At 37.2% G+C, this 19,970-nt stretch overlaps 1 protein-coding gene across 1 annotated transcript in view; it reads left to right on the top strand.

The window, feature by feature from the left end:
- ITGA1 (integrin subunit alpha 1) overlaps positions 1-18,138 on the top strand; it is a 172,425-nt gene extending 154,287 nt beyond the window's left edge. Inside the window, exons 27-29 of the mRNA XM_055554969.1 lie at positions 1,136-1,228; positions 4,502-4,618; positions 10,915-18,138. Coding sequence (XP_055410944.1) covers positions 1,136-1,228; positions 4,502-4,618; positions 10,915-10,959 — 255 coding nt within the window. The 3' untranslated portion in view covers positions 10,960-18,138. The remainder of the gene's footprint in view (positions 1-1,135; positions 1,229-4,501; positions 4,619-10,914) is intronic.
- The last annotated feature ends 1,832 nt before the right edge of the window (positions 18,139-19,970 follow it).

Raw genomic sequence — 19,970 nt, 5'->3', positions numbered from 1 at the left:
GGCCTGGAGAATTCTGTGGATGGTATAGTCCATGGGGTCGTAAATAAGTCAGACACAACTGAGCGACTTTCACTCACTCATTTCCTTGTCTGTTAGTAACTAAGTTATTTCCAAGGTCCCCTTTCATATATATGCTTTTTTTAAGTTTCTCTTATTCTTTCCTTTGTACTTTCCTTAATACCTTAGAACTCAGTTAAGAAACAAAGAATCGGGGAAGGCGAGGGTGGGATGATTTGAGAGAGTAGCATTGAAACATGTATATTACCATATGTGAAATAGATCACCAGTCTAAGTTTGATGCATGAAACAGGGCACTCAAAGATGGTGCACTGGGACAGCCCTGAAGGATGGAATGGGGAGGGAGATGGAATGGGGGGTTCAGGATAGGGGACACATGTACACCCATGGCTGATTCATGTCAATGTATGGCAAAAAACCACCATAATATTGTAAAGTAATTAGCCTCTAATTAAAATAAATAATTTTTTTAAAAAAGAAACAGAGTCATAGACAATCCTTGACAGCATTAACAAAGATTAGAGCTAATGTATATTATAAATTTATTGCATTATGCTATCTATCTATTTTGGAGGACATTTTGACACCTAATAAAGTCAAATCCACCTGACAATTGGCTACTTTAACACTTAATCCATTGTATTTTACATTATTTGTTTCTCTGTTAGAAGTATTTTGTTAATTATATGAAATTTCTATTTTTTAGATTTGATCATATTAAGTTGCTATCTTTAATAAATCATCAATTGTTGAATATTGGTAATTTCAATTTAATTCTAAACACATTTCTACATAAACCTCATTACCAGAGACTAGCTATGCCATACCTAACTACATGAAAAGAGGGCAGGGTTTGGAGTTCATTTTGCAAAGGAAAAATTTTAATAGAAACTATGTTATTCAGAAAAATTCTTCATTCTATAATAAGGATCTAAGTGAGAATCTGAGTGCAGAGAGGAAAGGTGGATACACAGTCATCATTTCCTACCATGAATGCCATCTGGATGTTAAATGTTTCAATCTCAGAAAAATTTTAGTTTGAAAAACTGCTCTAAAACATGGCTAGCTCTCATTGTGACTAGCTCCTTATATTGAAAATAAATTGTTTGCTTTGCAGGCACATTTTTCCAGCTTAAATCTTACTGTAAGGGCAGAACTTCAGAGTGAAAATGCATCACTAGTTTTAAGTGCTGGCAATCAAAAAAGAGAGGTAAGTGCGACTCCAAGTTTTGAAAACATTATACATTTCACTCCATTTGTGACATAACGTTTTATATTTGCTTATAGTCCCTAAAGCAGTGACTAGCGCTGCTCTCAATAAGTGACACGTTCTGCTTCAAATTACACTTGATTAGCTTCAAGTGTGATTTCAGTCTCCTTTTTTGTGAGAAACTGGGAAAAAACATGATATTTACAATTAACATGCCATGTTTGACTTTATTACTTATAACCATCACAGGAAATTGATGTTTTTATTCTTACGTTGATAACATATGATGCATTTGTAATTTTCATCCTTAAAAACTAACATTACAAAATGCAGTTGACATCTGAAGAGCAGACTTGAAAAACAATTTCTTTCCAGAAAATGCCTTTACACTGAATAGGAATACTTGTAAATTTATTTTTAAATTTTCTTCATTTAGCCATTGGGAAATAACAAACAAAAAATGAAGTAATATTCCCTGACACAAATTCATGCTGGAGTTCTTCTTAAAAATAAAATGGTTTGTTTTTTTCTCTTTTGTCCTATTGTAAAATAAGGTCAAAACACCTCTTAAACATGTGGGCGGTTGAGCATAATTTCCCTATTTATCATGAGAGTTTAAATATTTCATATGGACATCATGAGTCATAAAATTATATTTGAAACTACCAAACATTGAGAATTTTTCATTTTTTATTTCAAATTAGTGTGTGTTAGTCACTCAGTCATGTTTGACTCTTTCTGACACCTTGGAATGTAGCCCACCAGGCTCCTCTATCCATGGAATTCTCCAGGCAAGAATACTGGAGTGGGTTGCCATTTCCTTCTCCATCAAATTAGTATCTATTTAAAATAATTACAGTGTCAGTGACTTCTGATAAGCATTTACCTTTAAAGAATATATGCATCATATATCTGGATATAATGTTTACTTACTTTATAAACAGCACTTCACTTGATATATGAAAAGTTGTTCCACATGTAGAGAAACTAAAATTTTAACAGTAAGCACCAAAAAAAAGTATATATTGTATTGGAAAGGATTTGGAAAAGAGTATGTTTGATTACTAAATACATTTTGTTTAAATTTTATAATTAGCTTTATTTTCCCTAAATGTTACTTAAATTTTCCCAAAGAGCTGTTTTTGCTACATTTTATTCTAAAGAAAAATTACACTTAAACTGTTACAATTACTAAAAATTATCATTTCATAGTTGTATGATCTTGGAGAAATCACAGATTGCATCCAGACTTCCATTTCTGTACCTCTGAGTTCAGGGAATTATTTTAGATGTGTTTAAAGTCTGTCTTCAAAGGTCTGATTCCATGTATGTCTATATTCTTACCAGCTCTGTCTTCTAGATGCATGAGCAGTGACCTACTCGGAGTCAAGTGAGGGATCTGGATCAGTATCCACTCTATGCAAATATCTTCCCTGTTAGTTTTCTTTCTTTTTTTTTTTTAATTTTATTTTATTTTTAAACTTTACATAATTGTATTAGTTTTGCCAAATATCAAAATGAATCCGCCACAGGTATACTTGTGTTCCCCATCCTGAACCCTCCTCCCTCCTCCCTCCCCATTCCATCCCTCTGGGTCGTCCCAGTGCACCAGCCCCAAGTTTTCTTTTTTATCTCTAATCTTCCCCTCTAGGTTAAGGAATGGAGATGTTCCCCATTAAAGGGAGATACAGAACCTTGAGTTGTTGTTGGTCATTGATAGCTACCCTAAATTAGTTTCCCACCCCCACCCCTCTCAGAAACATAAGGGATAGGACACAGAGCAGAAAAGCTTTATTGAGGGTTAGGTGCCACACTGAGAGAGTTTGAGTAGCTGAAACACTGAAAGCTGTCTCCTTCAAGTTTACTTCAGTTAAGATATGCAGATGACACCATCCTTATGGCAGAAAGTGAAGAAGAATTAAAGAGCTTCTTGATGAAGTGAAAGAGGAGAGTGAAAATGTTGGCTTAAAGCTCAACATTCAGAAAACTAAGATCATGGCATCTGGTCCCATCACTTCATGGCAAATAGATGGGGAAACAGTGAAAACAGTGGCTGACTTTATTTTTGGAGGGCTCCAAAATCACTGCAGATGGTGATGGCAGCCATGAAATTAAAAGATGTTTACTCCTTGGAAGGAAAGTTATGATCAACCTAGATGGCATATTCAAAAGCAGAGACATTACTTTGCCAACAAAGATTCATCTAGTCAAGGCTATGGTTGTTCCAGTGGTCATGTATGGATGTGAGAGTTGGACTATAAAGAAAGCTGAGCACTGAAGAATTGATGCTTTTGAACTGTGGTATTGGAGAAGACTCTTGAGAGTCCCTTGGACTGCAAGAAGATCCAACCAGTCCATCCTAAAGGAGATCAGTCCTGGGTATTCATTGGAAGAACTGATGTTGAAGCTGAAACTCCAATACTTTGGCCACCTGATGTGAAGAGCTGACTCATTGGAAAAGACCCTGATGCTGGGAAAGATTGAGGGCAGGAGGAGAAGGGGATGACAGAGGATGAGATGGTTGGATGGCATCACCGACTCAGTGGCTTAGGTGGACTCCAGGAGTTGGTGGTGGACAGGGAGGCCTGGCGTGCTGCGGTTCATGGGGTTGCAAAGAGTCAGACATGACTGAGCAACTGAACTGAACTGAACTGAAGATCCAATATATAGATGCTCAGAGAATGTCAACTGGAATAGACAATGTGGTATAATAAAAAATGCATTAAGGAAATGCATGCACAAATTTGTTCATCTGTACTCTTGAGATTTGTGCATCTTACTGTATGAAAATTATATCTCAATTTGTTAGCAAAAAATAAAGCACATTAGAATTAGAATTAAAGTTAGAATTAGAAGACTCCTTCAGGTTTATATGTCAACAACCTGTGACATCCTTCCAGTCCAAACTTAGGCTATTATGATAATGCACTGAAGGCTATGAATAAACCTTTAAAACATACAATACTGCTCATTCTCCCTGAGTGAAATTCACCTCTACCCTTGAGAATTTTGATTCATATGTAGTTTACTCGTTATGTATGAATTTCTGGAGGATAATATTGCAAAATTGTTTTGGTAATAATGAATATGACATGATTAGAGATTTAGAATAGATGAAGGGCCTTTTAAAATGTGAAGTCATTATTTTCTCTGTATGTAGTAATGAGATTGAGTACACTCTTTGGTAGAAAATTATAGCCTGCAAGAACTCAGTGTACTGGAAGTTCTAAGAGGTGTTTATCAATGTTAACAATCTTGTTTAATCATTTTCAGCTTGCTATCCAAATATCCAAAGATGGGCTACCAGGCAGAGTGCCACTATGGGTTATCCTGCTGAGTGCTTTTGCTGGATTATTGCTATTAACGTTGCTCATATTAGCACTGTGGAAGGTAAGAATCAGAGTTCCTTAGACTTTTCTACTTCAATTGTCAACAGCATATTGGTGAAACAAATTATGATTTATCCATGCTTTGTAATATAGTATTGTGTAGCCATTAAAAACACTGAAATGATAACCAAGACAAAATTAAAAATAAAAATATATATCTCAAATGCTGTACACAACTTGAAACCACTTTTGTACAAGAAAAAAATAGACATATCCCAAAATTATGGAAGATCTCTCTAGAGATTGGGATTATAGGGAACTTTCATTTGTCTATAACACTGGAAATTATAAATTAAGTGTGCATTATTTTTATAAGCAGAGAAGAATGAAAACTCCCTTTTATAGAAAAAAGAAAAGCATGCATTCCTATGTCAGTTTAAGAACATAGAAGCAACAGAATTATGGTTAAGATAAAGCCCTATCCTAATCACATATCTTTATGTATCTTAAAAATTAAATGCTCTTTAATATATAAAAATACTATATTTTATGCAATAGTTGCATGCCTGAGTGAGAAATGAGATATTTGTTCAATTAGTTGATGACACAGAAATCTTATACTTTTACACACTCCTGTTTCAAATCCTCCTGTAAAACTAACCTATTTTTTGTCTAGTCAATCTATATTTACATATCAACAGATGTTTATTTCCATATCAGTAGATGTTTTGCTTAAATTAAGATATGCAAAATCTTTCAATCTTTGTATCTTTTTCAAATTAAGCAGAAATGAAATGATAGCTTTTAGGATAAATTTAATAGAGAATAAAATCTCATAGAAAAGTTGAATTTAATGTTTTTCTAATGAAATATCAAATTCGCATTTATTCTAGCATTTATCACCCTATATTTTATTGTTTTGTTCAAAAGCAAAATTATCAATATGTTAAAAATAGAGATTGTGGCTACATATTCATTTTTGTGATAGCTGAGCAACAGAATTATCTTTTAATCAAATAGTTTAAATAGCAAATTTCTCTCCCATCAAATTACCAACTGCTCCTACCCATTCTGACTTATCATAACTATCTCTTTTCGGGAGGTTATTCTCAGAGAAGATGAACACAGCTGTGTTAAAGATGTATGTCAGGAGCATTTAGTTTAGTAAATAGAATCCATAGCTTTTCTCCAGCAAAGATTCCAGGACAGAATTCTCCACCATCTCAGACCTGCAGCTCTTCCTTCTGCTTTGCAGGGTATCCACGCTCTGTCTGTAATACCTGGCTTTGCCACACTGTGGTACCCAAGGCCTGGCTTAGCAGTGTCAAGGGTGCGCTTGGAATGTAGAAAATGGTTTCTTTGTTTGTAAGCACCTGTAATAGGACATTTTACTGTTGATTTCTTTCAGTATGGTCTTCTAAGCACAGCACTTGCTCATACAGTTTTAGGATACTGCTGCCAAGAGAAGAGGGAAGCCAGAGCTGATATCTGAGTAGTCTCTCTAGCTGCATACCTCTCCTTAAAGCTAACAAATAATTTTCAGCCCTGGTTCTTGGCCATCAGTCTGAAAAAAGCTGGAGAAGGAAATGGCAACCCACTTTAGTATTCTTGCCTGGAGAACTCCATGGACAGAGGCGCCTGGTGGGCTATATAGTCCAGGGGGTCACAAAGGGTTGGACACAACTGAGCGACTAACAGTGAAAAAAGCTTAAGTGTAAAAGCAAACACATTCTTCCATCCAGGATGTGACTTGATGATATGTTCTGATGGCTTCTTAGATCTTCTTTTTAAGCCCAAAGGTTTAGCAACCTTTGGACAGTCCTGACCTGTAGGTTCAGTTAACTTAGTCACATCAGTGGGAATGCCAGTAATCAGAATGGTATTTCCACAGTAGAGGGGAGGCAAACTAGCACTTATTGAGTGTTTACTGTGTACCAGGAACCGTTTTCAGCTTTTCCACTTTAGATATTAACATCAACCCTATGAGAAAGACACTATTATGGACCTCATTTTGTAAGCAAAGAAGCTGAGGCATAGAAAAGTTAAATATGTTTCCCAAAGTCACGTGGATTGTCAGTTTCAGAGTAGAGAATCATCTGGGCCATTTCACTTTTGTGTCAGCGCTATTAACCCCCTCACTCTATGGTCTCCCTTGCTTCTAGTTACTCTGTTTTCTTTACAGTCTTTTCAACTAAGTCTTTTAACTATATTTTATACTTGGGGACACTGAAGCAAACGGAAGTTAACCCCTCTAAGAGTTCTCATCTAGTAAGGGACTGGGTTGAAGCAATGCCTTTATCCAGTATAGTCCTCTGCTGCACTCTATGGGGCAAGCTCTTTGCTCTGGAGCTCCAGGCATTGGTTTTGCTCAAGAAGGTCATGAACTCCCTGAAATATATAAAAATATTTGGTATTGGAGTGATAGTCCCTGGTTGGGTTCAACCTTTCAGCAGCTCTGTTATACTGGAAAGATTACTTGCCCTCCTCCTGCCTGAACCTCCCTGAAGCATTTGGTCTGCAGCAAGCTCAGAAAAGCTACCCTCATCCCCACACACCTTTTTAGACTAATTTTAGACTAGTGGAGCAGAAACCTCAGGACTAGTCTTTCTTCATTCTTCTTCCAAACCCCAACTGTGTGAGAGTTCATCAAAACTCTCAGTTTGAGACTTTGTGCAGGAAGCAGGTGAAAGATTCCTCCTGGAACTAGAATTCCATTTCAAAAGGCACAGTCTCTGTAGCTTTATCTTCATAGCATGCATAGAAGAGATTAAGACTTGACAAAATCTTAGTAGGTGCTTACTATACTTAACCTTGATGGGAGAAGGCTTTAGAGGACACAGGTTTAAATAGATTGGGAAATATGTCCTGAAATCTGGTAACACCTGTGAAGGGAGAAGCTCAGTCATCATAACCAAAAGGATAGAATGAGATGGTCCACAAAGGAACCCTGAGAAATCAGATTGTTCCTGTCTTAACTTGATCTTACACTGATGTCTAAAGATCCACCCTTAATGATTTACTAATCCTATAGCTTTGTTCCCTCATCCAATATGCACATTGTGAGGGGAGTGTGAGTGGGGGATAGTACTGCTATCCAGTAGCCTTTTATATGTTAATATAAATGTTTTGATGATGGACAGGGAAGCCTGGAGTGCTGCAGTCCATGGGGTTGCGAAGAGTTGGACAGGACTGAGCGACTGAACTGATAAATGTTTTCATTCAACCCTTATTCCATATTACAACCGTTGAGCACGTATTTCTGCCAGGGACTGTTTAATCAGACTTTTGCCACAGGGTTTTTAATTAGGGGGGAATACAAATAGATCATTAAGTAAATACAAAAAGAAAAAGAAAGTGAAAACTATAAGGTAAGTTTGGGTACTGGAAACAAACTTAACTTGTTGCGAATGTTAACTAGAATTGGCCCTGTCCAATTTGAAGCTATGAACATATATTTTCCTAGTTTTCACTCTAATCACCCAACTTGCACTGAAAAACCAATGTTAATAGAATCAGTTGGTAGAAAACCTTTGTTAACAGGAGTTAAGTTTTAAAACTAAGCTTTTAATGTATGAAAGCAAAGGAAGGTTGAAAAGAAGCAAAAAAAAAAAACAAAAACAAAAAAACTTGAGAGGGAAGAAGAAAAGATCAGGAACTGGGCAGGGCAGGAAAGAGAAAAGTCATGATTCACCACCTGCTTTTGTGAGAGCTTTGTCTGATTTATTTTCGACTCAGGACATGCAGGTACAAGTTCAAAGGCTTAATGGTTTGTGAATCCAGAATGTGTATATTTGGCTCAGAGAAAAAGGCCTGATACATGTAGGAGAATTTGTATTCTAGGGAAGACACATATATTGTTTCTTCATGTTCATTTGTTCTATTGTCACCTCTTTTGTGATGTCTCAGTTCAGTTCAGTTCAGTTCAGTCGCTCAGTCGTGTCCGACTCTTTGCAACCCCATGAATTGCAGCACGCCAGGCCTCCCTGTCCATCACCAACTCCTGGAGTTCACTCAGACTCATGTCCATCAAGTCGGTGATGCCATCCAGCCATCTCATCCTCTGTCGTCCCCTTCTCCTCCTGCCCCCAATCCCTCCCAGCATCAGAGTCTTTTCCAGTGAGTCAGCTCTTCGCATGAGGTGGCCAAAGTATTGGAGTTTCAGCTTTAGCATCATTCCTTCCAAAGAAATCCCAGGGCTGATCTCCTTCAGAATGGACTGGTTGGATCTCCTTGCAGTCCAAGGGACTCATGATGTCTACCACCAACTAAATTCTGGAGTGGAGGAAGACATAAAGCCCTGAGTAAAACTTCTCTAATTTAAAATTGCATACTTTTCACCATTTATGCCCTTAGAAGTCTCAATTGTTTTATAATAATTAAGAAAAAATAGGATTCCCTTGCATAATTTACCACAACTTTATGATTAAAAGGGACCTTCCCTGGTAGCTCAGTTGGTAAAAAAATCTGCCTGCTGTACAGGAGACCCAGGTTTGATCCCTGGGTCAGGAAGATTCCCTGGAGAAGAAAATGGCAACCCATTCCAGTATCCTTGCCTGGAAAATCCCCTGGACAGAGGAGCCTGGCAGGCTGCAGTCCATGGGGGTCACAGAGAGTCCAGCACGATTGAGCGACTAACACTTTCACTTTCTTTCATGATTAAAATGACATGAAGGTGCCACATAAAGAATTAACTCACGGTCTTTGCCTGAACTATTATAATCCACTCTCAAATTTTTTAAAAGAATACAGATTTAAAAGAATATTTCTCTAGGACATTTTTTTTAAAAAAATTTTTTAATACCCATGTTAGATTAGAATATTGCAAAGGTTCCTTCCAGCTCCTATCCTTTTTTTTAACATAACAACATAATGGGCACAGTCATGTCTGACGCTTTGCAACCCCATGGACTGTAGCCTGCCAGGCTCCTCTGTCCATGGGATTTTCCAGGCAAGAATATTGGAGCGGGTTGCCATTTCCTTCTCCAGGAAATCTTCCCAATCTAAGGATCCAACCCTCATCTCTAACATCTTCTGCATTGGCAGGCATATTCTTTATCCTTTTTTAAAAATTATTATTCTATGTAATTGGAAATAATAAAGCACTTGTAATTTTTATCACAATGCATCATGAAGAGTGACCCACCTTCATCACTATGTGGAATTTTTCATATGTTCAATTACTTCATTTTCATATCCAAATGATACAGGGTGTTTTCAAGAGTCTTTTTATGTCAAGCCTACATAGATGGATGTGCTAATACATTTAAAGTTAATCCAGGGCTTCCTTTATGGCTCAGTGGTAAAAAGTCTGCCTGCCAGTGCAGGAGACATGGGTTCGATCCCTGGTCCAGGAAGAACTCACATGCTGTGGAGCAACTGAGTCCATGTGCCACAAATATTAAGCCGGTGCTACCCAGGAACCACAGCTGCTGAGCCCATGTGCAGCAACTCCCAGAGCCCACTCCACAACAGGAGAAGGCACCACAAGGAGAAGCGGAAGCATCACAACGAAGAGTAGCCCCCGCTCACCGCAACTAGAGAAAAGCCCGCGCAGCAAAGAAGACCCAGCAAAGCAGAGCCAAAAATAAAATATACCTTATTAAAGTTAACCCAGACAACTCAGAAATCTCCCCAACCTCCTAGCCATAGTGTACCTACCAGATTCACCATCATCTCTAATGACCTCAATTTATGACCATTGATTACTCGATGGAAATTTCTCTGACACGTGCTTGAAAAAGAAAGATGATGGCAAAGTCAAGACAGGGCTGGATAACGACAGTTTACGCGTCTCCCAAAATATTTTTCCAGAGCCCTTTAAGTTTGCTACATATATTAGTTTCTTTTTTTTTTTTTAATCTGTTCTTCTGTATCATCTAATCTACTGGGGGGGGGTGTTGTTTGTGGGGTTTTTTTTTTTCAATTTTATTTATTTATTTTGGGTGCACTGGGTCTTCGTTGCAATGCACAAGCTTCTCGCTCTGGTGGCTCCCCTGTTGCAGAGCACAGGCTCTAGGCATGCAGGCTTCATTAGCTGCGTCAGTCAAGCCCAGTAGTTGTGGCACAGGGGCTTAGTCTCACTGAGGCGTGTGGAATCCTCCCAGACCAGGGATCGAACTCAACTCCCCTGCGTTGGCAGGCGGATTCTCAACCACTGGACCACCAGGGAAGTCCAATAACTGTCATTTCTTGACATTCAATATTATCTAATAGGTCAGTTGAAAAGAATACCTCTCGATTATTTTATTTGTATTCCCACAGTTGCTAACATTTTACTAAGCTAAATTTTATCTGAGATTAATATTTATTACCTAAATTCAAATAACTAATTGTGTTATGTTTCATATTTTCTCTAAGATTGGATTCTTCAAAAGACCACTAAAGAAGAAAATGGAGAAATGAAATATTTGGAAGAGAAGAAATAATTATTCAATAATCCTCAGGTTTGCCTCAAATATGTGACAAGAAATTAATAAACACAATCAAAGACATAGTCACATAACTTTATGTAATCCATCAGGGATTAGTCACTTAGAAAATAACAGATCAAGCAAGATCCAAAAACAGTACCGTAAAGATATATTTTATAAAATGTTGAAAAATATTTTAAAATAATTACTCATTTTTGTTGAGTAAGCAAAATTACAAAGTGTTTTGAAGATGAAAAATAACCTGTACAAATATGTTTATATATTAAATTACCAAAGTATTTAAGGAATACAGAAAAAGATTTTTATGATCATTGAAATATTTACTTTCAAAATAGTATAAATTAAGCTTTTTCCATTGATTCCTGATGGATATCCACATTCAGCATGATAGTCAACATATGTAAATGCAAAGAAAGGAATTTTACCTGAAAAAGATCACTTCCCCACATTTAAATGAGAAAAATTTTCCTATATACAGTATAGACTGAAAATAGAATCAAATCACAGAGAATACAGTCAGCATCTTTATGTTGGGTTCTGTACTTGGAAAATTTTCTTTCCAAAGTGTTTGTAAAATAGTACAATTGAGCTGAAATTTTATCTAGGAGAGAAAATCAAGAAACACTTGTTGAAAAGCAAGTGCACTGAATGGATTAATTTAAGCTTTTATAGAACACAGTTTTGATATTGAACTCTGAAACTCAAAACCCTTTTATACTAAAAATAACAGCAGTTTTATGTGACATAGCACTGATTTGCCATGAAAACTCATGTGTGCAGTATATGCAAAAATGATTTATGATAATGTTGATGGATGCTGCAGAAATGCTGGTCATCTTTGCTGGGCAGCTTTTGAACATGAAGGGTCCCAGGATGTAACCCAAAGTAAGAGTTGATTCAACTCTTTGGTACATGGTTCATTCAAACCCTCAAGCTGTGAGAGTATGTTTATTTTTAATCTTTGTAAAGGTATTTAATTTTCCAAACACAATGCTTTTTATGAAAAGACAGTATTTCATTTCAGTATTGCATTTTACCAACAAGCCACTGCTTTTTGAGTGTGGCATATCAATATTTAAATATATCTCCAGAAATGCATTTTAAAGACTTTCAAGTTTGAAACCTCACACCAACAGAAAGACATCACACTTTTGTATGAGCTTCTTTGTTCTTGAAGTAATCATTATGGTGCATCGGACTCTACTGTAGCATAAGTTCCTAGGTTGCTCCATTTCTTGAAAAAAACAACAAAAACAACAACAAATGAATGAATGTATGTGTGAACTACTGCTGTAAAATTGGCTGCTACTTCTGCAGCAACTCCATCTCTCTACCTGATTAACTGTCACAAGATCAGAATCCATACTCATCTAGAAAATCCTGGGCTCTACTTTTCTCATAAAGCAGCAAATCAATGGAAAATAATCAAATGCCACGGATTTCTTTTTTAAAAACTAATTTCCAGGGAATTATCTGTGGACTCAGAGGCAGCCTACCCCATGGCTCTCTACATCTGCATCTAAAATCCTGATGGTCAAAGACAAGCACCTGGGGAGTGCTGAGGACATCAGTGGCTAAAAGAAAGGCTGTCTCTCCAGAGATTTCGTATCCTCTTGCTGGCCTGTCATTTGTTCAGAAATGTCCTGTATTAGAATTTTCTTCATTCCCACCATCTGTCTCCAAGTTCGAAAATCATTCTTTCCACCTGTCTTTTGTCTGCTCAACAAAGCATCTCTCATATTTGGAGTCATCACGGTGCACACCTCCAGTGCCCAGCCTGCTTAGCAGCTCTGTTCCAAGCTCAGCACATTCTTAGAAATAAATCTGATAGATAAAATTTTTTTTAATTCACACTTGTTCTCTGACTCCTAGATAAGGCATTCACTGAACCAGGAGTATGCAGATTTCAACTAAATATATTGTTAACCCAAAGGGGAAAAATAGAAAAGATGACATTTTTAACATATTAGAAAAGAGGGGAAGAGGTATTTGGCCAGATTAAAGCGCTACTTATAAGCTCTACACAGTTTTCAGCATAAGTCATTCATGGTTTTTAAGTAAACGGTTAAATGAGCCAGATATCCTGTTTCCCTAATATTGTAATCTTTAGAGGCTTATGTGTGTATGTGTCTATGCATCTGTGCACGTAGGTGTATAAACACACATGCACGCACACACACACACACACACACACGCATGCATGCATGCCCAGACACAGGTTGAAGAAAAAATACCTCAACACCAAGTGACAGTTTACAAGAAATAAACACACAAAAGCTACACCACAAGAAAAGTTTGATTCACCCACTTTGCATATTCTTTTCACTTGCTTTAATATTTAACTTTAGCATATAGTTATGTAATATCTAGATATCATGAATGTAGAAGCTTTGGCTAAAATAATGTCAGCAGTTATCCCAAATTAGCTTTGTACAGATGTCCTAAAACATAATCAATGATTAGGAAATATATAAAACTCTATTATTTTAAAACATTTAATAAGAAAAGTGATACAATTATGAACTTTTATTGGTTAAATTAAATTGCAAAAAAAATTTCTTTTTTTAACTTTGATATGTTTAAAAATTAATTGTTGCTTTTGCTATAGACTGAACTATGTAAGAAGTCCCTTCCAATACCAAACCTATAATGGTATACTGGTAAATTATTTAACAGCTGACTTTCCTGGAGGGAAAAAAAAAGAAAAATCCCTGATTTGTGTCATTAGCCAGTTTTCATGATCTAAATTGTTTTGTCATGGCCATTTTCAAGCTACTAACATAACCCTAACCAGCTTGTAGAACTCCTGAAAATATATTTGTCAGTTCTCCTGTATCAGTATAAGCTGGCTTCAACACACCATTGAGATAGACTGCGCGTGTGCTAAGTCACTTAGTCGTGTCCGACTCTTTGCAACCCTCTGGATTGTAGCCTGCCAGGCTCCTCTGTCCGTGGGCTTCTCCAGGCAAGAATACTGGAGTGGGTTGCCATTTGCTTCTCCAGGGGATCTTCCCAACCCAGATTAGATGATAATGATATAAATAGATGATAGATGAATATGATAGATAAATAAAAATATAGCATGTATATATATACATACACAAACATGCACAATATAATCAGATTTCAGATTATTCTTAAAATGCTACCCTCAAGCCCAGTAGACAAAGTGCTCACAGTTTCCCATTTTTCCATCTTAATTTCTAACATTGTAATATTCCTTTAATATTAATAAAATGATACAAACTTGCTGGAAAAGGAAGGAGTTGAAAGTAAAAATGTATATAATTTTGAAGAAATGAAATGAAAATCAGACCTACACAGCCGCAAAGAAGCTGTTTCACTTTCTCTAGGAATCCAGAGCCCTGGAGCCATACCATGAAAGGTCATTCTCTGTAAATATTTGTAATTTCTATGATTCAGTTTGAACCTCAGCGATCCAATTTATTCAGTTATTTTCTCCAAGCCCTAGATTCTCGGGCAATTTAATCTTTGAATATTTTCTGTGTCATAATTGTGTTTGAAATGAGGCTTGTGGGAGGACATACTTTTATAAAATTTGATGTTTATTCAACCATAGTAATTTATAATTTTACCTTTTATAAAACCAATACCTAAGCTTAATTGGGGGAGAAGGCAATGGCAACCCACTCCAGTACTCTTGCCTGGGAAATCCCTTGGACAGAGGAGCCTGGTAGGCTGCAGTCCATGGGGTTGCGAAGGTTGGACATGACTGAGTGACTTCCCTTTCACTTTTCACTTTCATGCATTGGAGAAGGAAATGGCAACCCACTCCAGTGTTCTTGCCTGGAGAATCCCAGGGATGGCAGAGCCTGGTGGGCTGCCATCTATGGGGTCGCATGGAGTCGGACACGACTGAAGCGACTTAGCAGCAGCAGCAGCAAGCTTAATTGGGAAACAAATATTTGCACCAAAGCAAGAGGTGGTTGCAGAATGCTTGAGTAAAGTTGGGTGGGAGGAGAGGCTGAGAGAAGAGCTGGTGTGTTCTCTGCAGGCGGCCCCAGAAGGATCACAATTTTCAGTGTGTGCCCCCTGGCATCTGTACACTGCGCTTTCCTACCGGATATCCTCTCAGTCAAACATGTTGTAATCTGCTCCTTGTGAATGAGCTGTCTTTTCTTTGCACAACACTGAGAAAACTAGGGAAGACTCAGACTCAGAGCATGGTTCCTGTGTCCAGGACAGTCACAGTATTGTTCAAATAAAGAGGCTTCCGGGCAAATCAGTCTCTTAGAACTAGTATCCTATGTATCCTTCGTTGATTTTCAACTCTTCTGAAGTCTCCCTCTTCTAGTCTTCTCCCCAAGGGACACTTTTAAGAAGCTCCTGGAGAAAAATCTGTTTAAAATGTGCGCTCTGTTTGCTGTGAATTCCAGCTGCTGTGACTTGATCACTTACACAGGATGTCAGTTCTCCCTTCTTCTGTAGCAATCTAAAGTGTTGGTACAGTAAGTGGAATAAGGGGCAAGATGAAAGGCACTTCAGAGATGGAGCATCTTTAAGGAATTTACAAACCATTATTGGGACACTATCAGCAGTGTGGGGCTGGCAGGATTTAGCCCTTCCATGGGTCTCCATCAGCACCCCTTAGTCCCCATCTTCATCCATGGAAATTACAATATAATCTAAAATCAAAAAGAGGAGCTTTAAAATCCTCAAAATGATGCTACTACTTTTTAATTAAAATATACAAGTTAACTGTAAACTGCAGGCATTTTCATGCGAACACAACTTTAAGGTGAATCAACTGGGCAACAGGATTCTAATCAGTTTGCTGTCCCTGATCACTTCCTACCCAGAAATTCTGAAACCACCACTGGAAATGAACTCTGCATTGTATTCCAGAAGGCTGAAGGCTGCCATTTCTGAATGGGAGCACTGTTGTGCAACATCTTAAGTACAACAGTAAAAAAAAAGTTAAAATCTAACATTGTAATCTGGTGAAAGAGTCAGTATTTTTGATCCTCAATTTAAAATTTAACCTTGAATTTAGCAATTCCAAGCAACAGCCTTTGGCCATCAACCTTGAGGAAAAGTAAAGGTGTGTGTGGAGGCTCTTCAGCCCCCAGCGCATTGTCCCCACAACATGTGGTCCCCGGGACATCCAGTTCTTAAACCTGAGCTCCCAAACCCACTACATCCCAGGATCAACCCTCCCACAACAAATACACGCTTAGCACATGCTGAAGTTTTACCATTCCAAAAATATATTAATACAAGGATGAGTTATCACTTCTAATGTTGGGCTCTTTGCTTTGAGATCAGCTTTTTCTTTCCTTTCAAAATACATTCAAGCCTTTCTCCCATATCTATTAAGTTCAGAACATTACACAGGACTTCCTTGCATTTCCTCCCATCGCAGGGTAGAGCATTTCAATATCATGCTGACTGGGCAGTAGGACCCAGGGGCCATTTGCAGGATCTCTCTGCTTTCTGCCCTCCAGTAGGCTTCTTCTCTTCTCATCTGTACAGTGAGGATGTTTGGTTTTAATCTGGGTCTTCTTGGCAAGGCCATCTGAAGCCTGGTGCCCCTTGCAAGGCCTTGAGGGTTGGATGTTCCTTCTTGGTGAGTTGAGTCTTGGAAATCCTTTAATTATCTGACACCATGGAAATCATGGCAATACTGGGCGGATACCAGGGACACTCATAACTATGATTGTGTTTGATGTTACCATATTTCAAATTACATCTTGATGAAAAAAGAGTAAGTCTGGAATTTCAGGAGCTTTTGTGCAAGAGACTGAGACTCCGCATTTAATCTTTTATTTCAGTTTGATCTATGCAGAGACTGGGAACCAAACTTTTTAAAGAAATATTCCAAATGAAGGCTGAAAGCCAGAATTCAACAGTCCCCTACTGACAGTCCCTGTCCCCAGCTCTGTATTTCAGGAGATGGAAAGAGGATGGGATGGGGAAGAGGGAGTGGTATAATTGTTTCTTTCTGCTACAGAGTAGCCAAGCAGTAGGGAGTCACCACACAGACACTGATGGTGACTTTCTGAGAGGTCTTAGCATCACTGGCCCAACGACAGGTGACAATCTTCCTGCCATGTCCCTGAGACATCTTGCATTTTGAGAGACAGAAAAAAAAAAATGTGGGGGAGGGGCTGAAGCTATTTATCTTTTATGTACACACCATTACTCCTCAAAATACTGTAAGCATTTTTAGCCCACATCATATCTGGCCACAATACTACCACATGTACTTCACACAAGTAAATTGTTGATTAAATAAGAGTAAAAGTGTATTCTTACCTGTCTGTTAACTAGGGTTAATTTCCTGAAGTTTAACATGCTTTGGCTCGAGTAAAAACAATCATTTGAAGCAACAGCTCAGATCTTCTTCATTCTAGAACCATTTCACACAGTACATCCCGATACTTGGTGTTTAATTGAGAGACACCCCTGCCTTTATTCAATACGTAACAGCCACCCTCTGTGTTCCTTAGGAGGAACACTGGCCTGAAGGGAGAATGGTGTACTGCATGTTGCTAGTGTCTGGTTGTAAAATTGTTAACAGATAGTGTAAAAAAAAGTGTCCATTTTATTAAAAAGAAAAACCTTGTATATAATAACTATTGCCCTGAAACATGTATCATATTCACTCTAATAAACTTTTCTGCATGGTCTAACATAAAGTATATTCACTGCTTGTCTATTTACCTCAGAATAAACTCATTAAAATGAACAGCTCAAGGGTGCGTGCATTTCTACATGGCTTCTATTGGACCAACTTGCTAGAAGAAAATATTTTGATTGCATTCAAGAACAAAGAAGCACTAACTCTCTTGATTCTAGTCATTTATTAAGTGCCTGATTTCAACACATGTTAAAAAAGAAATTGGTTATCAGGTAACAATGATTTAAGATGACATAATTAGAAATAGCTGAGAAAGCAAAAAACTATTTTGAATATCCTATATATGGTGCATCCTGTACACCGATTTGAAGTCAGAAGTTTGGTATTTTTGTATAATTCTATCTTATCTTGTGCATCAGCTGTGTATTTTACGTCAAGGTAATTGAGCATCCTGTCTTATATGTTAATAAAAAAAATGACTCTTTCAAAGAAAACTGTGACTGCTGTGATTTTAAGTACACGAATTTTGTCTAAGATTAGTATTTCTTCCAGAGCACCAACCTTTTTTTTTTTAGCTCCTTGGTAGGTTTCCACTTTAATGCTTCTAAACGGAAAAAAACAAAAAGCAAATGCAGTCTGTCTGTGGTGTTTCCTGTACACAATATAGCAATGAGATTAGTCTTTTGCAAACTTGAGACAAAAACCTCAGAATCCATTATTACTACATATCGTCTCCTAATAAGATGTTTTAATAATAAATTATCTGCTGTATAATAATAGATTGGACCACATAGTATAAAACAAACCAAAAAAAAAAAAAAAACTAAGTGAAAAAAGTTATTTTCTCTATGCCTATAGATTAAAGAAATAATTTCATATATAAGGGCTAGAAGTAAATGCTGGAAGAAGTTTAATAACATGTGTTTATCTTACAAAAGATTATATCCTCAAACTACGCAGTAGAGTAAGTGAAGGAGAGATTTTTATGGAAGAAAAAGACTGACTTATGAAGAGGTTATCTGTAAGGTCCTGGACCAAATTTGTGTCAGTACATGGTCCCAATGCACTGTCTTTTCTCTCTGACTGTGAGCTCAATAATTCTTTTCCCATTTCACCCTTCACCCAGGAGCAAAGTGCAGTGGAAGTAGTAGAGAGAATCGGGAAATATTCTCTGTAAAAATAAGTGGCAGACATAGAAACGTTATTTTTAAGTCTAGAGCATAGACACAACATTTGCTTTTCTTATCCTTTGTGGTGTCTGATAATAAAATTAATGTGATAATCATAAGCAGATTTTAGTAACAATGTTCACCAAATAGAAGTGATCATTAAAGGGACTGCAGATAATTTCTGTTTTCTTCTTTAGAGTAGCTATTTGAATTGTTTTTTAAAAATGAGTGACAATTTTTAGATTAGGAAAAAATCTTTTAGGGTAAAAGGAAACATATTCACATTGTAAAACAATTTGAAATTCAGAAAAAAATAATTTTAAAACAATCATTTCACCAGCACCAGAAATTACTAACATTACGTTATCTTGTTTCTGAGCATACCTATTTATTTTTTTCCATATTTCTATTTTGACATACTTCAAATCACAAAGAAATGGTATACTGTAGGTTTTTTAAGTTTTTTAATTTTTCTTTCATAGTAAAAGAATGATAGCCATCAAATTCTTTCCCTCATCCTAGAATTGGCAACAGGAAGGAAAATTACTCCCATATTCTCTCAAGTTAATAACCATTATACACATATACACATGCCATACTAGTCCAAGTGTCAAATAATTATTTCTTTAACTACTTCTTGAAGCAGCAGTGGGGCAGGGCAAAGAGCAAGGAGTAAACAGGGAAAGATGGGAAAGGTACTCTCACTAAAAATAATAGCAACTTTGGCCTCATTTATCATACAAAACAAATTTGTTTAGTCGCTCAGTCATGTCTGACTCATGACCCCATGGACTGCACCGTGCTAGGCTTCCCTGTCCTTCACTGTCTCACATAGTTTGCTCAAACTCATGTCCATTGAGTCAATGATGCCATCTAACTATCTCTGTTAGATGCCATCTAATCTCATCCTCTGTTGTCCCCTTCTCCGGCCTCTTCAATCTTTCCCAACATGAGAGTATTTTCCAATGAGTCAGCTCTTCGCATCAGGTGGCCAAAGTATTGAAGTTTCAATTTCAGAAAATGAATGGTAATATGACAAATGTGATTCTGACCATATCAGTAATAACGTTAAAGGTAAATGGTCTGAACAGTCAAATCAAAAGTCAGAGATTGCCAAACTGATAAAAGAATAGGTCCATCTATATGTCCTCTAAAAGAGATTCCAAGGCACAAATAAACTGAACAGAAAATTATGGGGGAAAGATACCACAC

Source organism: Bubalus kerabau, chromosome 18 (assembly GCF_029407905.1).
Source record: "Bubalus kerabau isolate K-KA32 ecotype Philippines breed swamp buffalo chromosome 18, PCC_UOA_SB_1v2, whole genome shotgun sequence".
Lineage (NCBI taxonomy): Eukaryota > Metazoa > Chordata > Mammalia > Artiodactyla > Bovidae > Bubalus > Bubalus kerabau.
The sequence above is the reverse complement of the archived record's forward strand: the minus strand, read 5'-3'. Positions and strand labels throughout refer to the sequence as shown.